This window comes from Aedes aegypti, chromosome 2 (genome assembly GCF_002204515.2).
Source record: "Aedes aegypti strain LVP_AGWG chromosome 2, AaegL5.0 Primary Assembly, whole genome shotgun sequence".
Lineage (NCBI taxonomy): Eukaryota > Metazoa > Arthropoda > Insecta > Diptera > Culicidae > Aedes > Aedes aegypti.
This window is the reverse complement of record NC_035108.1, coordinates 192,298,045-192,325,873: the sequence shown is the minus strand read 5'-3', so window position 1 is coordinate 192,325,873 and position 27,829 is coordinate 192,298,045. Positions and strand designations below refer to the sequence as shown.

At 36.5% G+C, this 27,829-nt stretch overlaps 2 protein-coding genes across 3 annotated transcripts in view; one reads left to right on the top strand and one right to left on the bottom strand.

Annotated features, from left to right (window-relative positions):
• LOC5575476 (HIV Tat-specific factor 1) overlaps positions 1-27,829 on the bottom strand; it is a 272,213-nt gene that overhangs the window by 240,558 nt on the left and 3,826 nt on the right. The window contains exon 1 of one of the 2 annotated variants that reach the window (XM_021843534.1): positions 1,973-2,047. The exons of the other annotated variant lie outside the window; for it this stretch is intronic. The gene's annotated coding sequence lies outside the window, so the exon portion shown is untranslated. Of the gene's footprint in view, positions 1-1,972; positions 2,048-27,829 lie in introns of those variants that run through there. 2 annotated transcript variants of the gene reach the window in all.
• Positions 2,196-27,829, top strand: part of LOC5577145 (X-linked retinitis pigmentosa GTPase regulator) — a 29,166-nt gene continuing 3,532 nt past the window's right edge. Inside the window, exons 1-3 of the mRNA XM_021843535.1 lie at positions 2,196-2,588; positions 11,988-12,356; positions 16,418-16,582. Of these exons, the coding sequence (XP_021699227.1) occupies positions 2,576-2,588; positions 11,988-12,356; positions 16,418-16,582 (547 nt within the window). The 5' untranslated portion in view covers positions 2,196-2,575. The remainder of the gene's footprint in view (positions 2,589-11,987; positions 12,357-16,417; positions 16,583-27,829) is intronic.

Here is a 27,829-nt window from a genome sequence, read left to right as displayed (position 1 = left end):
AAAGTTATCTGTCAAATCGTACACTTCAGGTTAATTATCAGAACTCCAGATCTGAAAAACTTCCTGTAAGAGCTGGTTATATGTTCAGGTTAAGTTGGGTTAAGTAAATTCAAAGCATTTTTTTCTCTTATAAGCAGATGAAGTCAACTCACCTGTAAAAAATCTGAACCGCTACGGCAAATGAAATGTAATATGTTGTTAACAAAATGTTAATAAAATCTTAAATTTGTTTTACCACATTAGGATGATAGTTTTGTCTAATAACACAGAACACAGATATAAGAAATGAATGTAATGTTTGGAGTGATACTAATAAAGAAATTAAAAAAAAAGAACTTAGTAGCTTTTCAAAATCTTCCTGCCGAACTGAATAGGATGCGACTCTTTAGGCGGCATTCATTTATTACGTAACGCTAAAATGGATATTTTTTAACCCTCCCCCTCTCCGTAACGCTTTTTTGTATGATTTTTTTTTGTGTGAACCGTAACGCTCCCCCCTCTCTCTAGAGCGTTACGTAATTTGTGAACGGAGCCTTATAAGCTGTTTAAAGATTTTTTTAGATGTTCATTGTATTCACTGTATTTCATTAATCGAAAAGAGCACTCTTCTAACGACCAACTTGCAAGCAGGAGTAGTTTGCTCTTTTTATCTTTTCATAATACGTTATTTGTTCAAACAAAATGAAATATTTTTATGTAGGTATGAGGCAAATGAAAGCTTTGAATTCAATTTTTCGTATTTCAGTATTAACACAAAAATGTGCAATTATTTTAAGTCAATTTGCAGGATAGCCGAAGTGTACAACAAATCGCATAAGGCTTTCATATGCTCAATAAACAATTATGTTAAATTATTTTTAGATAAAGTGATAATTTAAAGAAAAATAGGAAAAACCAATATATCAGAACTTTTTTGCCTGCAAGGAAAACGCAACTATGAGAAGTATATCTCTACTTCTATCACAGACGCGTAGACACCTACCATTATCCAACCAAGCTCTTGTTCAGACCGTTTGAACTGTACAAACTTATAATATTTCCAACACAGGCAAGTGTTAGTATTCAGGAACAATTTCATCCAGCGCACTTCTCACGACACCCTTCAGCACCAATAGCTATTTCTAGTACGATAAACGAGAAAGGTTTATGTGCAGTTGAACTTGTGCGTACTAGTCGTACCGTTCTGATACAAATTACAGACACTCTAATTTGTGTGGAAAACATTTCACACGGAATGTTTAATTTTATTCTTCAATTAAAAGATTCCCACTTAAGGACACGTTTTAATCATCATTTCCAAAAGATATCTATGAAAAATTAGAATGCCCAATTGTCTCTGGTGCTTCTTCAATAGCTTGGTGACTTCAATTCTCAAATTATGATTTTCATAACATGCCTGGAATTCGAATTCGAATTAAGTGAGGCGAAAATGAGGTTGTGTCCGGAGTAAGAAATCATGAAAAGCCAAACATATATATTTATTTAAAATCATAAATGTTTACCAAACGATCGAAAGTTAAGTGTTTTCAGAATACAGAATGATTTATTTGATTAACTCTTTGATCAGATATACTTCAATGGAGCCTTAAGTGTCCGTAATATGAATCAAAACGGTAACCATTAGAAACGTGATAGTTACACTGTTAAAACTAGGCAGATTAGATGCATCGTCATGCACGGTAATATATGCTGATATAACATTAGTTCAATGTCTTGCAATGGTCCATTGTTGAGTAGATAAATAAATAAGTAAAAAAATCACGTCAATTAAAGTAAAAATTAAGTCATTTAAACTTAATTGAAAATCATGGAATTTTGTGATCTTTTCGCCCTTTTCACAGATATATTCTAATGAATCGTTGAAATGTACAAAACATATGAATTTTCATTAAATATTATGAAAAGTTTGTACAATAACACATTTTTTTAAAGATATATTTTAGCTCACGAATAAATCCTATCAAATTCATACCTCTTTACCTCAGCTGATTTTCATATATTACTCTAGTCCCGTGGAAATCGCGTGCAACAGTAAAACGAAGGGGGGACCAGCACACAACCCACAAAGTTTTCACCACCAGTAAGCCACCAATCGACCGCCAGACCGACCGACCCAAACGTATGCGAAGAACTTTGTGAACTAAACAGGCACTCGACAGGACGTTTTCTGTGGAAACTTTTTGTCTCGTCTTGCCAGTAGCGAACTGACCTCAAGAGGATTAACAGCACCAGCTCTGAGTCGCCAACTTGTGAACAAAACCCCGTAAAGAACAGCAGGTGGAAGGGGATATATCAGTCAACAATGTGAAACGCGTGTGATTCAAACTTGTTTCCAAAGTTCCTACATGTGAAACTATGCAACATCAACTGAAAGTATCGCAAAGTTAACCATATTCATACACATTCGGTGCACAAAATTGGATTAATGTATGGGAAAAGTATTTTTATAGTTTTACTCTGCCAAGCTCAACAGTTTTTCGGCGAAAAATAAAAGTTACTATTTCACACATCGTCGGCAGAATAGTGAAGTGGAAAAAAATTCTATCGGCTTGTTATAAACTGCCAACGACGGAGAATGGAGATTCCAGGTGCGATATAGCAGACCTAACTGCCGAACGAGAAAATATGAATTCATATGCTGGGCATGTGAATATTGCTGTGAATGGGTGGAAAAGTTTGGCCAGCGAAGCAGAGTGGTGAATTGGTTTTGGAACAGTTTAGTGCGGAGTTTTAAAGCGGATTATACGCGGCGTAGGTGATTTACATTTGAAACGATGGAGTGCAATGAAAAAGTTTGCTAGAATGAAACTAATGGAGAGAGCTTGAGAGCTTGATTGGCCGCCCGTGGATGCACTCCAGTAACGCGTAGAGAATCATTATATGGGATTTCATTAATGATGAAGATGAGTGGTGCTCACGGGTTGATTTTCAATCAAAGCTGCATAAAAGTCCGTGCCGTATAAATATAATCAAATCATAATAATAACGAAAAGGTCTATGAATATAATATTTTATGATGTATAACAAGATTCCAATGCAATTTGGATAATCCTATCGATATTCTTTGGATTCATAGTTGGATCTTTTGAATTTTCAGTAAGTTGCTGAGAATCTCCATTTTAATTCTGAGGATTCTGAACGATTTTTTGAGGATTATTAACTGGTTCCTGAAAAATCTCGAAGATATTTCAACAAAATCTAGGGCTTCATAGTAGAACCTGGGGAATCATAGCGGGATCCTGTGGATTATGTTGATTTTGTAGAAAAATGATGATCGAGAGAATCGAACCAGACTAAGGATATTTCAAAGAGATTTTATTTATACCTCATGACAATACTAAATTTACTGCTTACATTATTGTATGTATTGTTCCATGATTTAAACTAGAAATTTAATCAAAATTAAGCTCAGGTGTTCGTCCAAAATTTCCTTTAGAAATTATTATTTTGAAGTTTGGGAGTCTTCTTAGCGATTATTTCACAGGCTCCATATTCTTCTAAAAACTTCGATCTTCGAAAATTCAACCTGGAATTTCCTAAGGATAATCCCAATAGGGATGAATCTATCCAAGTAAATACAAGTAAAGTGCGAAACCAAGTAGGAATCGAATGAAACTTCTTGAATTGAATAAGTACTTGTACTCTCATGTGCATTTTTATAAAGACTGATGCGATTATAACGCGAAGAAGTTGAAGAATCCTGTTTAATTTAAGAACATGTATTGAGCATGTTGGTTTAAAAGTTTATTTATTTTATGAATAAATTGAAATAGTGATCTTCAAAATAAATGGTTATCGAAATTGTTTCGTTCGATGTTCTCTGTATAATAAAAAAAAAATTCATATGATTCAAGTAGGATACTTTTGATTCGATAGGCAAATATTTTCAAAGCTAAACGATCACTCCGACATCTGGTGGCTAGTAGAACAACCTTCAAAAATGAGATTGGGTTAAGAACGCACCGTGTGCAGCATAGGAAGGAGCACACAATTTACCCTTTTTCTCGAAATAGTTATTTTGTAGACGATCAGAGAGCATTGAAAAACATAATAAACTTGTTTTTCAACGAAAATGTACAGATCCGATCAGTGCTCATGTACGATTAGTGGGATAAAATTGGAAAATTGGTGTTTGGCAACATAGGTTATAAACTTCCGTATTATTTGTTAGTGGTTAAATTTGTTGTTAAATCACGCGTATCGCAAGAATAATAAATCCAAATGATTATGCCAAAGGAAAATAGTTCAATATTCGATTGATTATTACCCAATGTTGGGTTGAAAAATTGAATTTTTCTCGTAAACAAACATTTTCAGTGACATTTCTTTCATTCATCCCCAGCGACCTCTATGATGGTGGCGCATTATATAAATAAATAAATAAATAAATAAATAAATAAATAAATAAATAAATAAATAAAGAAATAAAAAATAAATAAATAAATAAATCAATAAATAAATAAATAAATCAATAAATAAATAAATAAATAAATAAATAAATAAATAAATAAATAAATAAATAAATAAATAAATAAATCAAAAAATAAATAAATAAATAAATACAATAAATGTTTGCCTATATTATGTTGGTATCCATATTTTCTTTCAATACTACTTTGAAGTAAAAGTATCAATAGCTTGACAGTATCGTTCCATTCCTAAATCCCAGGCAATTACTTCAAAAATTCTACCAGGAAATCCTTTAAACATTTTTTTTCAGAAATTTATCAATAAGGTTCCACGTCCTTCAGAAATTCATCCGGTGTTTCTACCAACGTTTTTCAGGAATTCATTGAGGATTTCTTGGAGAAAATTTTCCCAAATAGCCAGAAATTCTTTCAGTGATGTCTCCAGGATATTCTTTTCTTTGGTGTAACATTCAGAAATTATTTAGGAAATTCCTCAAAAAACTCACAAGATATTTCTAAGCCAGCATTGTTGTTCTACAACAAAAACAGGACAGAAATGCTGAATAAATTATCAGAGTAATAACTGGAATAATTGCTGTAGTAATTGCTAATGCATTTTCCTGTTGCCTATAAAGAACCGGGCCAAAATCGAACGGTTGTTTTTATTGAAACTTTTATCACCTTAATAATGGCCACGATTTAAAAATGATAAGCCTCAAAAACGCCCTACAAAAAACCTGAGATTAACAGGATTGATGACTTACCCATGATCTTTTTTGTATATGCGCTTTCGTGTTGCCAACATCGAAAGGTAAAGTTTCCAAAAACGAACCGTGCCAAAATCGAACGGGCACTGTACCGTTTGATTCATATTACGGACACTTAAGGCCTCAGTGAAGTATAACACGTCCGAAAGCATATAAATTAAATCATTCTGTATGATTCCTCCGCGTTATCGAGCCTTCAAAACATTACGCTTTCGAATGTTGATTTCGCAACTATAATACTATATTATACTATTCTTTTCCAAGTAACAATCAGTATTTATATCAAACATATCACTTTGTATGGAAAACAAAACCGAAAATTTATGCGCGCGCTTTTAGTTCATTATCTAATCATTTGATAAATTGACCAAGGTTGAAAAAGGCAAGTAAATTACAAATAGCACTTTATGTATGCATAAACATCCTTCTTGCTTGGCAACTACTAGATACTGATGGTCACAGGTACTGAGGTACCTAATATCATTACCAATATTATTTACTGTTAGTGTCGTTTTTAATTAAAGACTGTTAGTCTCAACAGTAAATGTTACGAAAAAAGGACAAACAAAACACCCAACAGACCAATGGAGAGTGATCCGATTGACGAAATGCTTCTTCCGACCGGAAAGGGATGGATGGTTTACTGTGTTACACGTTTACATGCGTGTAAATTACAGCCGCCGTTAGCGCACGGTTATGAGGCCCACAATAGAACACATTTTCCTATGGGAAGCGTGCGGGTGATCATCGGTTTTTCAGTTCCGTCGCCCAAACGGTAAAAGATTTGGCGTCTATGGACGAAAGTTAGAGTATGAATTGATGAAACATAAAATATTTTTTCGAAAAATTTTCATGATACAGATGATAGTTTTGCCGCTATTTTTCCGACAATTATCTCCATAATGAAAAATTTTCCAGGAAATATTTTTCTTTTTATATTTCTAATAGATTGCAGAGGAAATTTCCTTTCGATTTCACTAAAAAAAACTTTTGTTCTGCGATGCATAGTTCATGAGATATGATTTTTTAAAGTTTGAAGTTTATAGGGAAATCATGAAAATTCATCTCGAGTTTTCCGGGAAAATGTGTCACTATAATTTTTTCGAATTTCTTTTTTGGTCATGTATCCACGAACTCTGCCTCTGGTGAAAATTCCATACAAACCGGAGAACCTCCGGCCCAAATTGTCCGATAATAAAAAAAATCCCCATAAGCATGAAACGAGTTCATCAGTTGACAATCCATCCGCAACTGAACACGAATATCATTTCGCAATCGCACACCGCGGACCGAACACTATTGATCTTGATTCCGTCGCTCGCCTCACAGGAGTATACAATGAAATCAAATGACCATGCACTCTTGGGCTTTCCGAAGCGCACTGCCCAGCATAACGTGAAAACCGAAAAAAAACGTTCACACCGGCGGTTCAAAAAACGAAACCGCTTGCTTGCGCTTTCCAAAACCCACTAAAAAAAACTCTGGCAAAAACCTTTGTAGCTTTTCTTGGAAAAAATCTAGTAGGATTTTTTGAGAAAATCTCATAGAGTAACAACAGAGTAATGCCTGTGAAAATTACTGGAGATAATAGTTCAATAATTTTTTTGAGCAAATTCTGGAGAAATTATCCTAAGAAACCATTGGAAAACACTGGAGGAATTTTGAACAAATTCTTGGAAGAATTGGTGAAGGAATTTCTAAAAAAAATGTGGAATGATCCAGGGAAACCTCTCGAAGAATTTCTAAAGCTTTTCCTCGAGGAGCCTGAGAAGAAATTGAGGAAGAACCTGTGGAAATTAAATTTAACGCAAGCGGAAAAAGGAGAAAGAGTAGCCATTTTGGTTAAAAAAAGAGACTTTAGAGATCACCCATTGAAGATAGATACTTTTAGAGACTTGCGTTGATCAAGACTTGTTACCAATACTGGCAACTACAAAAAAACCTGAACATTGCGGAATCAATCGAGTCCTAGGGATTTCCAACGGAATCTTGAAGATTACGAACGGGATGTGTGGGTTACTAGCAAACTTCTGAGATTCTTAACGGGATCCAAAGAATTTCCAGCCGGAGCGAGATTTCAGCACTATATGATAATTCACATTAAAATCCTCGGGGTTTTCTTGCTGAGTCTAGGAGTTTCCTTAAATGAAACTGAGGAATGAGATGGGATTATGGGTATCCTGAAAATCGCGAGGATTTTGATGATTGTTGACAGAATCTGGTGATTGTTGACAAACTCCTTAGTATTTTAAGCCCTTGATGACAATGAGCAAGATTTTGACAAAATCACAAAATGGTAAAGCTATAGGGGAAGTGGTGGTAAAATGAACAGGGGTGGTAAAATGAACACCGTGCTTTTTACCGAGAAAAAACAAATTTCGATGTATTTTTATCACGCACGGACGATTTAGAGCATAATTCTGAATGTTCGGGTTGATACGTAGGTCAATTGAAGTGAAAATACCAAAGAAAACTAAGATTTTAGAAAACCACGTTTGAAAATTAGAACTGACGTAACTTTTAGCTCGAAAGACTTGAGGTTTTTCAGTGAGATCAATATCGTTATGATATGATGTCAAATTTGATACCTATAGAATTCTTTTTGAATGGGTTACAATCATTAATGGATGTATTTTCGGTGGGACAATAAAAATTTTCAGAAATATTTGTTTTGCTCACGTTTTTTGCGTGGTGTTCATTTTACCACCAACCGCTGTTCATTTTACCCACATAGTGCAGGTAAAATGAACATTTGCATCGCTTTTTGATAGTGATGAAAATATGTGAAAATTTAGCTATTTTAGTCTGAATCCATGTCACTGCTTTAGATTACATCCCTATTTTTGATGTTGTGCGATAGAGCTATACAAATTCCTCGTTTTTCTATCAAAAACAAGATGATTTCCTTAAGGTGTTCATTTTACCACCCCTTCCCCTATACTGCACAGAAAGAAAAATCGATGTCAATTTCAGCGAAAAATTATGCACATGAAGGGAATGACAGATATGTCGCAAATTTACATGACACATCGTGTAAAATTACATCAACATCGTGTAAATTTATGCGAATTGTCACGTAATCGGTTAGAGTCCATGCTAGATTACACGACATATCTGGCATTCCCTTTATGTGCACGATTTTACGCTGAAATTTACACGGATTTTTCTTTCTGTGTGGAGATTCCTAGTGGACTTTAAGAGATTCGTGACGCAGACCAAAGCGAGATGCTTCTTAGCGAGTTACTAGCGATTCCAAAGGAGATACTAGAGGGCTTCAATTATTGCATAGAATGGCAGACTCCCGAGATTGCTAGCGAAATACTATGAATTTAAAGAATTTTTAAACTTTATGCGCCATTTGTGTCAAATGAGCTTGAGCTTGAGCTTGAGCTTGATTGGCCGCCCGTGGATGCACTCCAGTATCGCCAGATCAGCTGCACTTACACAAGGAACCAACCGAATGACTGCTTGGGACTAACAGGCATCCTCAGTGTATAAGTGCTGGTGATCTTCTATTTTTAGGCAACAATGGCACCTGCCACGTCAGAATGCAGACCAATGAGGGGAAGGGGGAGGAATTGATGATGCATTGAACTGGCTCCCACGTAGACCGTATATTCCACTGCATCCACGCCAGTTCATGCGGGAGTGTATGGATTGGGGGAAAGGCATGGCAGAGAGGTTTGCTTTTGTGGTTAGCAGACTGCCTATGTATCAGGCGTAAGAAAGGCGTGCGCGTGGAAGTAGGAAGCGTTAGGGAAACGGTTTCTTGTCCGTCTCTGGTTCTAGCGTTTGCTATGAACGAATAGTTTGAGTGTGATACATTTAGAATGGAAGATAGAAGCAAGTGAGAGATATACAACTACAAAGTACGAAAGGGACGGACCTGGGATTGAACCCATGACCTTCTGCATATGAAGCAGAAGCGGTAGCCATCAGACCACCAACCCCGTCTTTTATGCGCCATTTGTGTCAAATGACTGCAAAACATTTGTTTTGAAAAATGACCATGCATAGTACAAGATTGTTAAGCAAAAGCATAAGCATAAGCATTGATGACCGTACAATTCGTAGTTGCTACTCCGTGATTGACCAGAATAATCGAACTTGCACATGGGACCAAGAGATATAGCTTGGGAGTTGCTTTCCATCTTCAATGTGCACTTTCGAGAACCCCAAACACTAAAAAACCAATAACGGCGCTGGCCACGTCCTTACGGTCATCGGGAAAGGGAAGGAGGGTTAGTGTGACATCCATTGTTACTAGAGACCAAGATCACCTCTGCATCTCCATGGTTGTCATGGGAAGGAGTTTTGTTAGTGGGGAGGGATAATAGCTGCATGATCAGGATTCACCTTGGCAAGTGATGCGATTCATGCAACTTCAGTTCAAAAAAATCACCTATCAGTACTCAAAAGACAACGTCAACATACGGTTAGTCGATACTTTTAGCGTCGAACCATTCAAAGGTTATCTTTTAAAATGATGAAAATCAGGTAAAGGTATGGGGTTTTGAATGTTAAAGTGCATCAGTCGTTTCACCAGCCGAAACTAATAATTAACGTGACAGATCAATTTTCAACACATCCGATCGAGCGCGCGCCTACTGCAATCTCCATGCATAGTAGATTGTTTAGGGGAAAAAAATCGAAAGACAAAACGTCGAATCCCAAAATGTTGAAAGGAACAAAACGTCGAAAGGTCAAAACACCGATTGCAGTGAATTTTCTACATTTTTTTCCAGACTTCATTTTCCGCATCGAGATCGATTAAATATGCTATGAATAATGTTTGGCACATAATGAATTATTTAATCTTTCGGAAGATAATCATTCTTCCATGTAATTAAGTTTCCTTCGACGTTTAGGCATTCGACGCTTTGGGATTCGACGCTTTGTTTTCAGTCCCTCCTTCTCTCGTTCTTCAATGGTTCTACAGACTTCTTCAAAGTTTTCTTACTACAATTTCTGCGAGAAGTTCTCCAGGGAATTCTTAGCGATACTACCCGATATGTTTCCAGACATTTCATCAAGAAATTCCTCAATCATTTCTCGAGAAGTTCTCCAAGTAATTTTAACAGAAATTATAGAAAATTCATTTTTGATTTTCTAAACTTTTTCATTTGAAGAATTTCTTGGAAAAATAACACAAGAATTCGACCAAATATTTCTTCTCGAGCAGTCTTCTAAGTACCATATCTATAGGTGAATAACGACGAACAATTTATTCAAAGAGAAGAAATTTTCTACCATTACTCACTAGCAGGAAAACTGTCTTTTCTTTGAAGAAAATACGCGCCGGACGCCAACTGAATTGCCTTGAAGAGTTACCCAAGTAACACTGATGACTGAATAACAGCTTATTCAGCTAAAATGAAGTTTATAAAGCTTTTTTGAGTTGAATAGACTGTTATTCAGCAAACACAGGTAACATGCGTTTACAAAACTTGTCTAGAAGTCGAAAATTCAACCTGGTATTCATCTAAGCGTAAGTTAGTAATCTATTATTTTTTTTCTTGAGCAGATTCCTCAAAGATTCCTTCCAGTGATTACTTTCGGTAATACTACAGGAATTTGTTCATGAATAGCTCAATTAAGGATTTGTTTGCTATTCTTCTAAGAGTATCCTCAGGAAATTCCCATGATATTTTAAGCATCATTGTTGTTTTTTAATAAGATTTTTTTCTGTGTTTAAGTTCTAAAAATTATAAATAACACTTGGAGTAATTCTCGCACAGCTTTTCAAAAGGGCCCATCTAACATTGAGAGGCTCTCTTTGTTTACTTTCTCTTTAATCATTAACAGAGCCGCATTAACCTCTTCTCTTACGTTGAAACGCTAGTCAAGGACATTGTCTTTCGATCTATAGTGAAAAACTTAACTATTGCACTGTTATAATCGAAAGAGAGCGGAAGTTTTCTGAAAAGTTACGCGAGAATTTCTAGAAGAGTTTTGTTCAAGGAATCCTAAATAATTCCTAGATATTATGTGCAATTCTCAAGGGACATCTCTGAAAAAATCTTTAACGAGTCCTAACAGAAGTTGCTGAACGTGTTTGTGAAAGAACCTCATGAAGGATCTCCATGAGATATTCCTGGACGAACTTATTGAGATATTCTGGACGAATTTCTAGAAGATATCGTAGACGAATCCATGGAGTATTTACTTTATGAAACAATATCCTGGGACAGATTATGAAGGATTTCCCGGAATAACGTTTTAACAAGCGCAATTCTTGAGAGAAATTCCTAGATGTTCTAGAATGTACACAAGGATTAAAGGTTCCATTTACTAATTATATTAGAAATTCTATCTTGATTATGAGGGACTTTCCCAGCAACAGCATTAATCTTTATTATGATATTTTGAGAAAACAATTAATTCAATGAAGTAACGCAATTAGTTCGTTTAAGAACATTCGTTCGAAACTGCGAATATTTCAGATCTTAATGATTACTCAATATTCTAAGTGGTATTACCGATTAGGGACCAAACGTTGGCTTAATCGAATATAACTCAGGTTCTTTCAGAACTGTAAATCATCTACGTGGTTTTAGAAACTCACTTTTTTTAAAATTAATCACTGTCTAGTTAAGTTCCAAAACTATTCACTACTAATCATCAGTCTACAGCTGGCCAAACTTTCAACTAAGAGACTGGGAAAAACGTTCTTAAAATTCTCTAACCATCCCGAGTATTCCATTTATCTCATCCACATTCAACAAACAATAAATCCACACATAACATCCGTTACCGGCAAACTGGATTCCCCTGACGGAACTGACCAAACGAACAAACAATATGACCGCAGAAACGGGAGCAGTGTTCACCCTAGGGAAATCATATCTGTCCGACACGATTGGTACGGTTCGGCATCGACAATGCCTAGAACCGATTCGTCGACAGCAACCAACGCCGGACGATGACCAAGGTGGCGGAGGAACACCGGAACGGCAAACCAGCTCCTCCACAGTATCGTCCGGTATGGCGTTGGTGACTTCGGTAGCCAACGGTGGCCACATGGAAAAACCGGCGGAATCGCAATGCAATGGCAGCATGAGTCCCACTAGCCTGAAATCACCAAAAGAGCAGCAACGGCAGCAGCAGAGTTATTTCTTCATAAAAAACGATCCGGTGATAAAAATCGTTAGCGGGAACAAGCAAAGTGCCGTTATTTGCGGTGAGTATAGGAGTTTATTAGTATTTAGAAGGTATTATCAACCATAGTGACATGGAATTGTTCATGTTTAGAGCTTTATATTATTTATTTTTTTACTAAACATCGTTAAAAATATGGCCAAAATAAGCCTTAAATTCATATTTGATTTGATATTGCCTTTCTATAAACGTTTCTTGATGCTTTTGTAATTTTGAGTTTTGTAGTTTTGAGTAATTTTGAGTAGTTTCAATCGGACTAAACTGGCTGTAAAAGCAAAACTGTGTCATATGGAAAAGTAGATATTAAGACAATAGCGCTCAAAGTTTGAAATGTTCATATTTTTTCAGAACATTTTTCCATTTCATATATATTTAGCACCACCGCTCAGATCATTTTTGCTTCCATTGATTAACAAAACATATACAATTGCCTTCAAGTACACATGTTGTCACGATGAGAGGGGTTCCAATAAATTGGTCAGATGAAGTATCTAGGGCTCATGCTAGAAAGGATTTAACTTTCAAAAAACACATTGAGGGCATTCAAGACAAATGTAGCAAATATGTAAAATGTCTCTATCCCCTTATTAATAGAAAATCAAAACTTTGTCTTAAGAACAGGCTTTTGATCTTCAAACAAATTTTCAGACCAGCCATGTTGTATGCTGTACCAATATGGACTAGCTGTTGTAATACCAAAAAGAAAGCTCTACAGAGAATTCAAAATAAAATTTTGAAAATGATTCTGAAGCTTCCTCCCTGGTATAGTATCAATGAGTTACATAGAATATCCAATGTTGAAACATTGGAACAAATGTCAAAGAAGATAAGGGAGATTGGATTTTCAAACATTTTTAAATTTTGATTCGCCCTACTGGCACACATATCTAGTTCCTAGTGACTACCGTGGACGTACCATATTTGATGCGGTTAAGAAAATTCTGAATTCAAACTTTTGTCAAATCGTCAAAATCTGTCCGATATTGTTAAAATTTGAAGTTATTAGAGTTTTCATTCCCGGGAACATTTCCCGGGAATTGAGATTTCCCGAGATTCCCGTTTCCCGGGAAATGATTTCCTTTTTCCTGGGATCCCCGTATTTCCCAGGATTTCCATATTTTTTTATCGAGTAGCTTTATAAAAAAAGAATTTACTATCTATTTTCAAACAAAACCTTCGCACAGTTTACTTTTCATACAGTTCTAACCAATGAACTCACTACATCACTAGTTATATTTCAATGCTGATTTTTGTTTTTCGTAATGAAATAGTTGTTCATAAAATGGATCTCATTTCTGACGAAAGAGTATATGCTATATAAAAGAAAGGAATTTTTGAGGGATCTTTTCTATGAATTGAGTAGGCTTATAAAGGTTTCGTGGATGTAACAGTTACAATTTTTAATATAAATACTCGAATTGGATTTTATCAAGAATAAACTTCAAATGGACTTTTGTTTCATGCTATAAACTTTGTTGTTTTGAAGCCTAGCGTTTGAAATGAAGCTGCAGTCAACTCTCTCTTACTCGATATTGAAGGAACTATCGAGTTAGGGAGGCATCGCTTTATAGAACACAAAACCAGTGCAAATGCGATCTGAGGTAGCCATGAAAATCAACTCTTACTATGGTTCTCTAACTCGATATCGAGATACGGAATATCGAGTAAAGAAGAGTTAACTGTAACATTTTTTTAGAGAAACATTAATAAATTACTCACTAGGAAGAGAAATAACCAACAAAATTACTGGGTATAAAATACCTACAGGGTCGATGTACCATGGATATGTTGAATTTTGAAGCCGCATAACCAAGAACAAATTTAAGAATAAAATAGAAAAATAAAGCCAGTGGCATTTCTTTCCGTCATCTGAAAGCTTCTTATCTTAGCTAAGTGAAAAAAAGAAACATAAAAAAGACGAAAACTCAAATGTTTGTATTTATTGTCATTTGTACTACTATACACACATGTGACTATAATACACAGCAAAATACAAATCAAAACCGTATTTTTACCAAAATTTAATATTTTCCTTTTAAAGTGTTTATCAAAAGCTTTCGATTGATATAAAAAGATCTTACTTATTTAATTATTTTGTTTTATGAAAAATAATTTCTTCTAGTAGTGCTACTATAAGAACAATAAGTTTGCTATACGTGCAAGGGAGCTTAAATTATAAGCTCTTTACATGTGATTAATCCTGCGGACGATTTTTTTTGAATGCAAGCACTATACTTTTTTTTCTATTTTCGATCTAACATTTTGTTCAGCAAATAATAAGGAACATGGTGTGCCTAACTTGACGTACAAGATGTTCATACAAAAATATGTCTTAACCCTTAAAAATAGGAAAATGTGGATGTCAATTCTTGAATAAAAGAATATTACTGACAGTTATTGATGAAATTGTTGTAAAGCAGCACAATATTTTTACGAAAATTGATTAACAATATGGTAACGCGTCAAATATGGTACGTTCACGGTATAGGAGAACATTCCAGTGGCCGGTAAAAAAGGGCTATTTTTTGGAACATGCTAAGTTGTCATTATTTATTTAAAATGACAATCATTTTAATTTGCATAAATCATTGAAATTTGATATTCAACATTATTTTATTGAGTGACGTGTGTTCGAATCTAGCCGAGTTGAAAATTGTCTTGACTTCTCAGGACATAGAGTATCTTCATGCTTGTCCCACGATACACAAATGCATAAATGGTCAATTGGCAAATAAAGCTCTCAGTTAATAACTGTGGAAGTGCTCATTGAACACTAAGCTGAGAAGCAGGCTATGTCCCAGTGAGGACGGATATGCCAAGAAGAAAAAGAAGATCAACCTGCAGAGTTATAAATTATTTTGTTGTCCTAGGGTGCCGGTACCAATGGTTGTAATGTACCAGTAGATTGGACTATGGAATAAAACGTACATTTTTAGATAAAATCGACCTACGCTTTTTTTGGTGGATAGATATTTTCTAGTTTAGTCGATTTGCCAAATTTCAGCTTTTTATTTTATCAAAAAGTCATATAAATAGTTAGGTTTACGCAAAAAATTTGCTCCCTTGCACCAATAGTTGCCGTCGTGTTCCAGTAGTGGATCAACGGATGGAAGCAGTTTTTAAAATGGATGTATAAAAATGAAGAAAAGCCTAAGAGATGATCTTTACGCTTCATTTGAAAGATATTAGTTGCTGTTCCGAGGGAAAAATGTTAAACCTATGAAAAAAATGACTATTTTGTTTACAATTCCTTGTATCATTCCCGAACGTCTACTACTGGAGCACTAGCGCAACTACTGGAACACGTGTACCAATAGTGGCTCAAGCGATTTTATGGTATAAAAATAGTTTTTTCACTCCTTTTATATTTTTCCCATATAGTAGAGGATGAAATCTTTCTGTCGACGCCAAAAGATCTCTGTTAGAGTTTTTCGTTATTTTGTTATGATTTTTATAGTTTAGATAGTCCACTAATGGCACCGGCACCCTAATATGAATAAAATTGTAACACAGAACAATGACATCATCGGCCACCCGTTTCCATTATATTTTTTTCACGAAAGCTCCAAGATTGCGTGCCATTTGTCCGTAATAGAAGGACACAAATTAAACTGTCACCTGCTATTCTCAATTCCCACCAGCACCGAATCGCCATTAGCTGCACTGAAATCATCCATCCAGACTGATAGATTAGGAAAATGAATGTTTTCGACTCTACAATTCCGTGTCACGAAGTGAGAGGTATGTTCCGATGAATAATTGGTTGTTTGCTTCAACTTTCCGCCAATGTCATCACGAGGAGGTTCGTGATAAGGTGCAAACATACGGTCACCATAAAACTTTTACTTCATTCCGATGGTCATTGGATGGTGACATGGCAGGCAAACCACCCACGAACTCAAGCACCCCAATAATTGACTGTGTTTTTCCATGTTGGGTTTCAAGGTTAAATGACCAAATGCAAATTTAATTGTATTCTTACGACACCAGAGTGCGAGACTTTGTCGTCATTTTCGGGTCATGGTTGTTCACTTATGTCTAATGAAAGTTATTTGTTTTTTCTTTCTTTTTTCTTATTTGCAGAATCTGGACGTGTTTTTGTGTGGGGTCAAAACCAGTACAGCCAACTGGGTCTAGGATCGACGGAACTTTGTCAAAAGCCTTCCTGTGTACGTACTCTGAAACGACTCAAACAACGAGTTCGAGACATTCGATTCGGTGGCAACGGATATGGATTGATACTAACAGGTATGCTATTGTTTGTTCATTTGCAATCATAAGTCTCGTTTGAAAATATTCACATGTGTACTGTAACTCAACACATTCCTTGGGGGCCGTCCATAAATGACGTAGCATTTTTTCACTGATTTTTTACACCCCCTCCCCCCTCGTAGCATTTCGTCACAAATGCTGGTACTCCCCCCTGGAAAATACGTAGCATATCGAGCACCCCCCCCCCCTATATTTTTTTTATTTGTTTTCCTTAGTGACTGGGTTGAAACAAAAAATTGGAATTGGAAAGTTCAATACAAAGTTTGATATTAATAACTGGCTGAAATGAAAGGATAATCTATTCTAACAGTTTGATATACAGTAGCGCTCAAAAGTAATTTGGAAAACTTTTAAACAAACATTTTCCTTGGTTTTGGTTTCCAGTTTCTTATAGACTAAATTATATTACTATTGCTGTTCTTATCATAAAAAAACAAGTTTACTATAAAATATGTGAAAAAAAAATGATAGGATTGATGAAGCTCGTTACTGTCGAGTTAGGGTCCAATATATTTTATAATATATTGAACAAAAATTTCGTTATATTGGGGGATAGTTTTTTTTTTTAATTATTGGTTGTTTGGAAATAGATTTCAATGAAGATGCACAAGAAAAAAGATTAATTTGAAATAAATCATCGTTAAAATTATCCAATTTAAAATCATTTTAGCAAACAGTGGCCAGATCATAAAAGATTACACTTGAAATATTTGGAATGTTTAGAAAATTATACAGATACAATAACCTCTATTAATATTTCAGTTGATTTTCATTATCGTTTCCACACTGAAATAATCTTACGCAACCTATAATGAAACCGTTAAATAATAAAAAATCTTTAAATTACCGAGTTATTAACAAAATTTAATGATAGGGCAATTTTGTTAACACTCGAATCTATTACCCTCATTAATGTTCAGGCTATTCCATCAAGAGCATTGATATATCAAAACATTGATTGATATATGATGAGTTGATTGAGTGGAGATCTCCTGCAACAATGAAGGCATAATTCACGAAATAAATATCTTGCTTTAAATGTTATATTTGCCAAGAAGAGCATATTTTATTTTCTTGAAGAAATAAAGCCTCAACAGAAAATATGGATAAAATTAAAACGGCTGACTTTATGTCATGTTTTTTTTTTCAAGGTACTCCGTGCTCGTGGCCACTACTGTGCCGGAATCAGTTTTATCTGTATCTTCCTTACCGATACAGTTCTATTTTTAGCTAATCTATATTTACATCTGCATTCACTCTCTTCTGCTCCTTTGCTAGGGTGATGTGCTAGTATCCATCGTATTAAGCATTGATCAGTGAGAACTGCAATTTTCCCAGTATTGCAGTTAATGATGCTGATACAAACCGATGCCAAACAATTCAAGACCAACTATTGAAAAGGCCTCAAGTCCAAAATGTAAACAAATCGGGTTTCTGCTGATTTCAGTGTATAAGAGCCTATTCCTACTAAAACATACAATAGTCATTTAAAAATATGCATAAAAGTTGAAAAAATAACATTTTTCTAAAAGGCCCCATCTCATTTTCCGCTAACCAGGATATTCATCGCAAATGCGGCCTTTTCTCAAAAAGGCCTCATTTCTATATCTGACGGAAACCGAGTTGAGGCCTGTTAAACAAACATCAAAATTGCAATGTAGATTGCGAAAAACGTTCCAAATTCACTAAGTAGATGCAGGTTATACTACGGAACGACTGCTCCTTGTATTATTTTACACAGTGGTTGTCTAAACGGCGAACATTATCAAGTTTAGCGTCGGGTTCCGGTAGACTGATGTAATTTGTATAATACTACCAAATAATACCTGTGTCAGCCTGTCTGTACTTCACAACTTATCAACAAAAACACGATTTGGTTTCAATTGCATGAAAAATAACGTTCAATTGCAATATTATTTCAATTGAACCAATATTTCCATACATTTTCTCGACGACGAACTCGCGTACCACATACATAATGTTCATGGATGACGAAGGGTTCAATCAATCACACATTTATACGACCGCACGAATCTTCTCTTGCTGTATTGATCTCCATGTACTTGACTTCACCACTTAACATTCTTCTACACTTCAAATTTCTTATTTCATCATCAATTTTGAATGATTTTCAAAAGGCCACATCAGAAGATGATGAAAAAACAAGCCACAACTAGAAGGCCTCAACACATTTTAGAGTAAACAAAGGCGTCAACTCACAGGCCTCATCAGCGTCGGCCGGCGTTTATGGGCACAAATGAAAAGGGCTGCACAGCTTTTGGTGAAATAAAAGCCTCATTTCCTTTGACTCGTTTTTTTAGCAGGATTTTTTGCTAAAATGATAGTAATGAATATTCATAGCTATAAATCAGTTTATCCATCGACTTTCGGGATGATAAAATAACATACAATGCTTAAATTCATAATTTGAATTTGATTTATTGTTTGACAAAACAAGATTGCATTTTTCTCATTGTTTACTTTTTGGAGATGAGGCCTTTTGAATTGTTAGTCTTGAATTCTTTCTCAAAACGGCTTTAGCATTGTACAATAACATTTTGATAAATCTTGATCTCTTTTTGGAAATAATGCAAAAAAATGCATGTTACCGTATTCTCAATCCGTTGTATCGTTTTCAACTCCGTCGCAATCAGTTTCCAGATTCGTCTCACAACTTACGGCTCACTGTGTGTATTGAGTGGTTAAAACACAACATATCAACGCTATAATAAAATGTTTTACTAGAATATATAGATCTACGGGCATCTCCCTCCATTCCTTCAGCATGATGGAATATACTAATTTCCTTTAAAATTAATTGTTCGTCATCAAAATTCAGCCCGAACATATGAACACAATTCCTTTTGACCGTACAATTATGGCATTTGCTCACAGTACAGCGAAAACAACACAATCAAAGGAATCGTATTTTTACGTCGAGCGTCGCGCGCACATTGGTGCACACAAGCTTTTTTTTTTCTGAGTACGACGGATTGAACTTTGTTTACATTCTTAACTATACGCGGCGGTTGAGGAAATTTCGTAAAATTTGGTGATTTATTGAAGTTTTACGGCGTGTGATTGGAATGAAATCCTTCAGTGAAGAAGTACGAAGGTTTTCCATAGTGAAAATAAGTGCCCGGCGAAGTAAGTCACCCACGGGTGCGGGAAGAAACTTGTGTTGGAAAGTGGTGTGGCTCAGTCGATCGCTAAGCATTTCTCCCAAATCGTGTTCGTCCATGCGATTTCGGTGAAATAGTGCAAAGTGGATGATTGAACTGAAGTTATTTACCAAAATACAGTAGTTTTATTGCATTTTTGGTGTACAAGTGTACAAACCATAACAGCTTTCACAAAATTACACTTGGATAATGAATCTATGTTGCAGGTAAGTTTGAATATCCGCCGTAGTGGAACATTTAAAGTTTGATACGACGAATAGTAGCGCTTACGACGAAAAAGAACAAAACCCCATCACACCGAGCAGGTAGGAGAGTGCTCTGCTGTTGGTCCAATCGATTTCCATAAGCCATAATCCATTGCTCTTGCGGTGGTTCGTTTTGCCGTGTTCCTGAGTCGTTTGAGGCTAGCTGCCTGCGAAGTGGGTCAGTTTGTCTCAGTCACCATCTGATACTGATGGAGAATGGATGTGCTCCCCTAAGCATGGTCCACCGTGCGGCGTCTTCTGGTGGCTGGACGGGTTTTTTTGGAGGGGCTGGGAATTGAATCCATGACCTTCCGCTTATGAAGCGAAAGCGTATCCTCAAGGCTACGGACCCCCCTTTTTATGTCATGTTAACAAATGGCAAAAAAAAAGTTCTCCAAGTAGTTAGAGCATTGATTTTTATTCAATTCATTGAACTTATTTTGTTTATTTATAAATTTATTAATTTAGACGCGAATATAATATAATATTCACATAATTTTTTAAAGCTTCAAAACATCTGTTTGATTGCATTTATCAAAAAAATCTTAAGTTTCATAGAATTTTCAATCTTATCATATGAATGTTTTGAAGCTTAATCATATTTTTATAACCCAAGTTTATAAGTAAAAAAGAAGGTTTCATAAAAAATAATTGTATGCAATTTTTTTCAGCACCTTTCTTTTTACGGACTTGATTCAAAATGCTACGTCCACTAGCTAGGACCCCTCCCTCCCCCTCGTCACACTTCGTCTCAAATTCGTGAAGACCCCCCTCCCCCCTAAAAAGCTACGTCATTTATGGACGACCCCTTGGCAGATAACGACTGAGTACCTTAAAGTGAAGATGCATCGAAGGCAAACCTCGAATTTTCAAGAGCACAAATTTAGAGAACCAGTCAGCTGTTCGCGCTGAAAATTTAATTGGTCGCTAACAGCGAGTGACCAATCGATCAAATTTTCAGCGTAAACAGCTGACTGGTTCTCTAGATTTGTGCTCTTGAAAATTCAAGGATTGACTTCGATACCTTAAAAAGATATGAAAAACGAAACCAAACAAAAAATCAAAAATGCACCAAAGACTGTTTAGTACAGTAACTATGATAATCTGACCAATCATATTTAAAATGAAACATCTAAATAGTTTTTGCGCGTTCCTCATGACATTACAACAGTTATTAGTACCGTAATCCGGGGACAAATTGATCACTTTTTCACAACTTTTTGTTGTGTTATTCTTCGAAATTCAAACATTGTAAGAAAAAAATCAACAAAACCAGTACTTCATTGATCTTCATCAGTTTATGAAATCGCTTTTCATTGGAATAATATTTAACATATCATAAAAATAGTTTGAATATCAAAAAATAAGAAGGACACATTGAGGCGAAATTGATCATCATATAACAAAGCAAATTTTAGAATTAAAAATTCTATCTACTAAATTTGGGTCTCCTGAATCTGAAAATGATGCCAAAATTCTTATTACTAGAGTATTTGATCAGTTTATTGCCATATTAAACTTTGAAAATCTGTCTAATACGCCTAAATGTATTCGAGATTAAACGGTTTTATGAAGAAAAAAAAACTATATTTGCTATGCTGTATGGTATCAAAAATAAGTTCAGTAGTTCATACTCAACCCGTATCCGACCGGGTTAAGAAAAACAATTCAAAAAAATTCTCGTGAAGCTTTTTTCTATCCGATTTGCAAACTTCTTTCACTATATGAAATCCCAACTCTTCTATTTTCCTATGGTGGGGAAAGTGGTCCAAAATTTTGCCAGCACCTCCCTTGATACCTTGATGGCTACAGCGTAGCATCACGCCATTGCCGGGCGTATTGTAGAGCTCCATCTTCGTCGGTCTTGGGCGAAACTTCTCCAGTTACCTCGAACGTTTAGGGTCGCCAGGTCCTCTTCCACTGCGCACAGCCAGCGTATTCGTGGTCTTCTCCGAAGCCGCCGACCTCTACCTGGTTCCCTGCTGAATATTATTTTCGCAATTCTTTGTTCCGACCAGTGTTGTGAAAAACTCAATTTCTCACAACTCACGCTTGAGATTTTTCATGCGTGAGTTGTCAATCATGCAACTGAGCAGTCAAAAAATCATGGATGAGTTGGCTCAACTTTTTAACTCATTGCCTCGTATTTCCACAGTTAACTCACACACGGCAAAAATTTCTTGTTAGTCTGGTAAAATTATGTTAATCCTTTCTAACGTAAACAACAACATTCGGGTTTCACGAGTTTTTGCCGGGTTTTGCGACTGAATCATTTTTTACGGTTTGAGTTGATTGAGTTGATTTTGCATCAAAATCTCAAGCGTGAGATTTGCGAAGCAGATCTCTAATGAGTTTGCTCTCATGGGAGAGCGTATTGATTGAGATTTTGAGTGTGAGTCTATCAACACTGGTTCCGACATTCGCACAAAGTGACCAGCCCCCTGAAGTCTGCCGTATTTTACACGCTTGATACTATTCGCATCTTTGTACACTTGATACAACTCGTGATTCATGCGTCTGCGCCACACACAATTTTCGAGTTTCCCACCGAGTATTTACGCTCAAAAACACCGAGAGCTTTCCGGTCTGACTCTTTCAACGTCTACGCTTCGTGCTCGTAGAGAGCCACCGGAAGAATCAATGTTTTATACAGGGCGAATTTTGTTTCCGTTTGCAAGCTGCGGGACCTAAGCTGGTTACGTAGTCCGTAAAAGGCCCTATTCGCAGCCGCAACACGTCTTTTCACTTCGCGGGAAACGTCGTTGTCACATGTCACAAGTGTTCCAAGGTAAACAAATTCTTCAACAACTTCAAACACATCCCCATCAAACACTACCTCAGCATCTACACCACCATGCCTGACCCTATCTCTACCTGCAACCATGTACTTCGTTTTGGTAGAATTAATGGTCAGGCCTATCCTCACTGTCTCCCTCTTCAGAGGCACGAAGGCCTCTTCCACTGACCTGCGATCGATTCCAATTAGGTCTATATCGTCCGCAAAGCCAAGGAGCATGTGCGACCTTGTGATAATAGTGCCATTTCTCTGCACGCCAGATCTCCTAATAGCACCCTCGAGTGCAATGTTGAACAGTAAATTCGAAAGTGCGTTTCCCTGCTTCAATCCGTGTAACGTCACGAACGAGGTTGACACCTCGTCTGCGATCCGAACACTTGATTTCGAACCATCCAACGTAGCACGTATCATCCTAATTAGTTTCGCCGGAAAACCATTTTCAGACATTATCTACCAAAGCTCATTTCTTTTCACTGAGTCGTACGCCGCCTTGAAATAAATAAACAGATGTTGAGTCTGCAAGTTGTACTCCCGGAATTTGTCTAGGATCATTCGCAAGCTAAACATCTGGTCCGTTGTCGAACGGCCCTCACGTAAACCAGCTTGGTATTCGCCGACGAAGGACTCCTCGAGCGGTCTCAGTCTGTTAAACAGGATGCGCGACAGAATTTTGTACGCCGAATTCAGCAGGGTAATTACTCCATAATTGGCACACTCCAGTCTGTGCTCTTTCTTATAGATAGGGCGGATGAGGCCATCCAACCAGCCGGTGGGCAATTCTTCGTCCTCCCATACTTTCAGCAGTACTCGGTGGATCGACTGGTAAAGCTGCTCGCTTCCGTGCTTGAGAAGCTCGACCGGGATCTCGTCCTTCCCAGCAGCCTTACAGTTCTTCAGCTCGCTGATAGCCTTTTTAACCTCTCCTATGGTCGGTGGGTCCACAGCTTGATCGTCATCATCTATGTTCATCCTGTTCCTCGATACATTTTCATTCTCACCGTTCAACAATTGCTGAAAGTGCTCCTTCCACCTGGCAGCCACCGCCGTTTTATCGTTCAGCAAATTCCCTTCTCGATCATTGCACATGGCGGGCACTGGTACGGTATTGTGCCGCGCACCATTGACCGTTGCATAGAATCTCCACCAATGATGCGTAACGTCCGAAAACTGACCTTATCATGGAAGATGTCTTGGAAATTCTCGTTGTTTTTTTATTTCACTGGTTTTTTACATTCAAGGACGAAACTAATATTTCAACGCTTTATGATCAGCTATGGCCACTTGGGGGTTTACCGGAAGATCCGGAACATCCGGAAAAGTAGACGATTCGCGTAACTCATTCTAAAAACTTGGCAATTTATCTAAAACTTGTTAATTTTGCTCACTGAAAACAGCATCAGTATCGAGTCTACCATGTGGCCTTAGTTTGTTACTGAGTTGTCGCCTGGACGATCCGGAACATCCGTAAAACTGGAGTAAACATCACCCAAGAAATCAAAAAGCACTTTTATTCATTCTGCTTGATAATATAGTGTTATTTTAGAGCTGAAATGCTTTATTATTATCGTCGTTCGGGATGACATTGGACCTATGGCGTGACCGCCTTTTTTGGTGCATGTCATGGCTATTATGAACGCCTAAAAACTGATCTATGAGCATCTAGAAGCTATAGAGAATGTATTCATGAAGCTTGCCACATTGTTTTCATTATTCTGGTATTGTTTGCTGCAATAATAGTAGCTCGAAGTTCAAAATGGAGAACCAATGCCACCACGCACGACGGTACTCTGTGTGGCCAATAAGCAGCCCATCGGAACAATCTGAAAGTTCCATCGTTCATATAACGAAGGGTATTAGAACTAATAAAACATCACTTTCAAACACTAGCGATTCTGCAGTTTATGATAAAATTTGATCTCAGCACGTTGATATCAATAGTTTTGCTCTTAGATTTGCACTACTGTTTAATCTTGACAGTATCAATAGATCAGTTCTTGAAATGAAAGTAGCATTTTAATTTTGAAAGTTATAAAAAAAAGTCAAAATGAACGTTTCTGCCCGACTCAGATTTGAACTTCCATCTTTGGAGTGTAAGTCGTGCATCTTACCTCGAAACCAACTTGCATCTGTTAGAGGTGGTTGAATTGATCTCAATACGTACACGAATCGAGGCTTTTCATATGTATACACACTCATTAAACTCATCACTCATCACTCATCATTTACCAAACCATCCATTGAACGGCTTCGCTGTCAGAGATGCTCAAAGGACAGAAAAACTTCTTCGTCGAGTTTGCAACTGCGAACTACATATCTGTTACAAATGTATTGTGGAGAGAAAATTAATTGTGTGTAAATCAATGCAATCAATGAAACGATGCATCTGAGTTTAAGTACAGTAAGCGTAATACAAGATCTTGTTGAACATAATTTGCAAAGATACAAGTTTTAACCGATATAAAATCTAGTTTCTATTAAAAATAAAAAAGTTTTTCAAATAGTTTTCAATTATCTCGCTTGCAATTTTTACAAATGTTCCAGATTGTCCGAACTAATCAAGGTCACATGGTGCACTTGAAGCCGATACTGGTTTATGTGCGTGAAAACAATCAGTTTATAGACAAAATGAGTTTGCTAATATAACTTATCCGAATAGCAAAGGCGTCGCGTCCACATGTGCAATATGTGCACTGCACAGGTTAAAATTCGTTCATCCTAACCACCTACAATATGTACTGCTTTTGATGTTCAATTTAATATTTCTTTTAACAAAATCTGGCCCATTTAAATTATCCTTATTGTATATCACCTATCACCTATCAATTGTTGAATTTTTGCTATGCAAAAGCTGTTTCATGCGAAGCGCGATTTCACAAGTAGAAATATTCCCAGATAGGCGTAGCGGTAAACGCGCAGCTATTCACATGACCAAGCTGAGGGTCGTGGCTTCGAATCCCACCGGTCGAGGATCTTTACGGGTTGGAAATTTTCTCGACTTCCCAGGGCATAGAGTATCATCGTACCTGCCACACGATATACGCATGCAAAAATGGCAACTTTGGCATAGTAAGCTCTCAGTTAATAACTGTGGAAGTGCTCACAAGAACACTAAGCTGAGAAGCAGGCTCTGTCCCAGTGGGAACGTAAAGCCAGAAAGAAGAATAAGAAGAACCTAATATCCCCTACGACGATGGAAACCAACGCGTGCACTCTCATCGAGAAACGTGTTGCCTTGCATCGTACACGCAATCCTGTGTATGTGGTAGAGCGCTTTTTGAACTACAAATGCCAGTGTTTAAATAGCCAAAGCGTCATCTTTGGCCGGTGCACGCCCAAGTAACCATGGAGCATTATATCATTGCATATATAATGCAGCTGCATTGCCGTAAGCATACCATTAAAGTAGTTTAAAAGTGGAAAAGGGCACTTTTACAGTTAAATTAATGCAAGAAGGACGATGAAGCAATGAAGCAACTTATAAAGTAATATTGATGCACCAGTACAATTTATAAAGTGATGTTAGTGCATTGATACATTTGTAATGTAGGGTTAATGCTTCATTGCTTGACAGCTCTTGAAATTTGTTGAATAAAAGCAATGTTGCATCAATGTTGTTGATATGCAGTAGAATACGTGCAATGTTATAATGCTTGTGGTTACTTGGGCAGTTTCGCTACATCAACCAATTCGATCAGCGTGCGCGTGCGGTTGAGGAGACAGGAGAGAAATCAGTCCACGAGAGAGATCCATTTTCTTGCTCGCTTTTGGTCTTCGCGCTATCAGCATCACCAAGCTTGTGGTGTGAAGTGCAGGCGTGATTTTTCAGGCGGCTGACAGTAGGAAGTTTTTTTAAATTGGCACTCGGTAATAACGCTGTTGTGTTTTGTTATTTAATTATTAAAAACCTCGCTTTTAACATACAGCATTAGCGCGATGGTATACTTATGATGGTCAATCAGAAGACAACCAGATAATTATCTCAGTTGCGGTCGTGCCCTCCGCCAATGCCAGCATCTTCACGCTTGTGGTTTGTTTTAAAAGCAAGTTTTTAAAACCGATCGTGTACTTATTTTATGCAAAGGTATCGCAAAACGGGGTGAACAAAAAAAGTGGGGCGAATAAAAACAAAGCGACCTACAGTTAGAAATGCCACTTATATGTAATGATTAGGGACAATGGAAATTCGCGGCAAAATTCCTGAAGTTTCGCGTTTGACCTAAGCAATAAATTCAAAATTTCGCGGCTTTGTCGCGGTCCCAACATTTTGGCTATTTTATACATAAAAATACACATTTTCAGTGAAAATATCCTTTATATATGTAAATTTCGCGGAATTTCATTAAATGTAGTTTTTATTTTACATATTTAGATGATATGTTTTAAATTCAAAACATAAATAGCAACGTAGAAAGACGTCAAAGTTGAAACTAAACGATAAAACATTTTTGATGGAACTTCCACTTCAAGATGATTAAACCATTTTCATAAACAAAAACAAAAATTCTCTGTGGTTATCATATAAGTTCGACAAATTTAACTAATTTCGCGGCATTTCACGGGATTTCAAAAATTTCGCGGCAAAGGCCAAATTTCGCGGCTTCCGCGAAATCGCGAATTTCCATTGTCCCTAGTAATGATTATCTATAAACACCCATTGAAATATTTTTGTTTCTTTCGTTTAATAGCAAAAGAGTCAAGTATCTATATCTATAGATTTTTTTCTAATTCAAAATTATTCAAAACATGAGAATAAAATAATAAAATCTCAACAATTGATAGTTTTAAAATTGTTCTAAATATTTTTTTCCGTCAAGGTGACTGTCCATACTCGCATTACAGTCTCCTTTATATAGGAAATTCCATATAATATGGGACTGTTATGCGAGTATGGGCAGTTAACACATTTTGATTTTTTAAATGCATTTTTTAAATGCACATAAAATGAAAAAAAAGTACTGATATTTAATAAACATTTTTCCGTTTCGCCATATGTTACGGT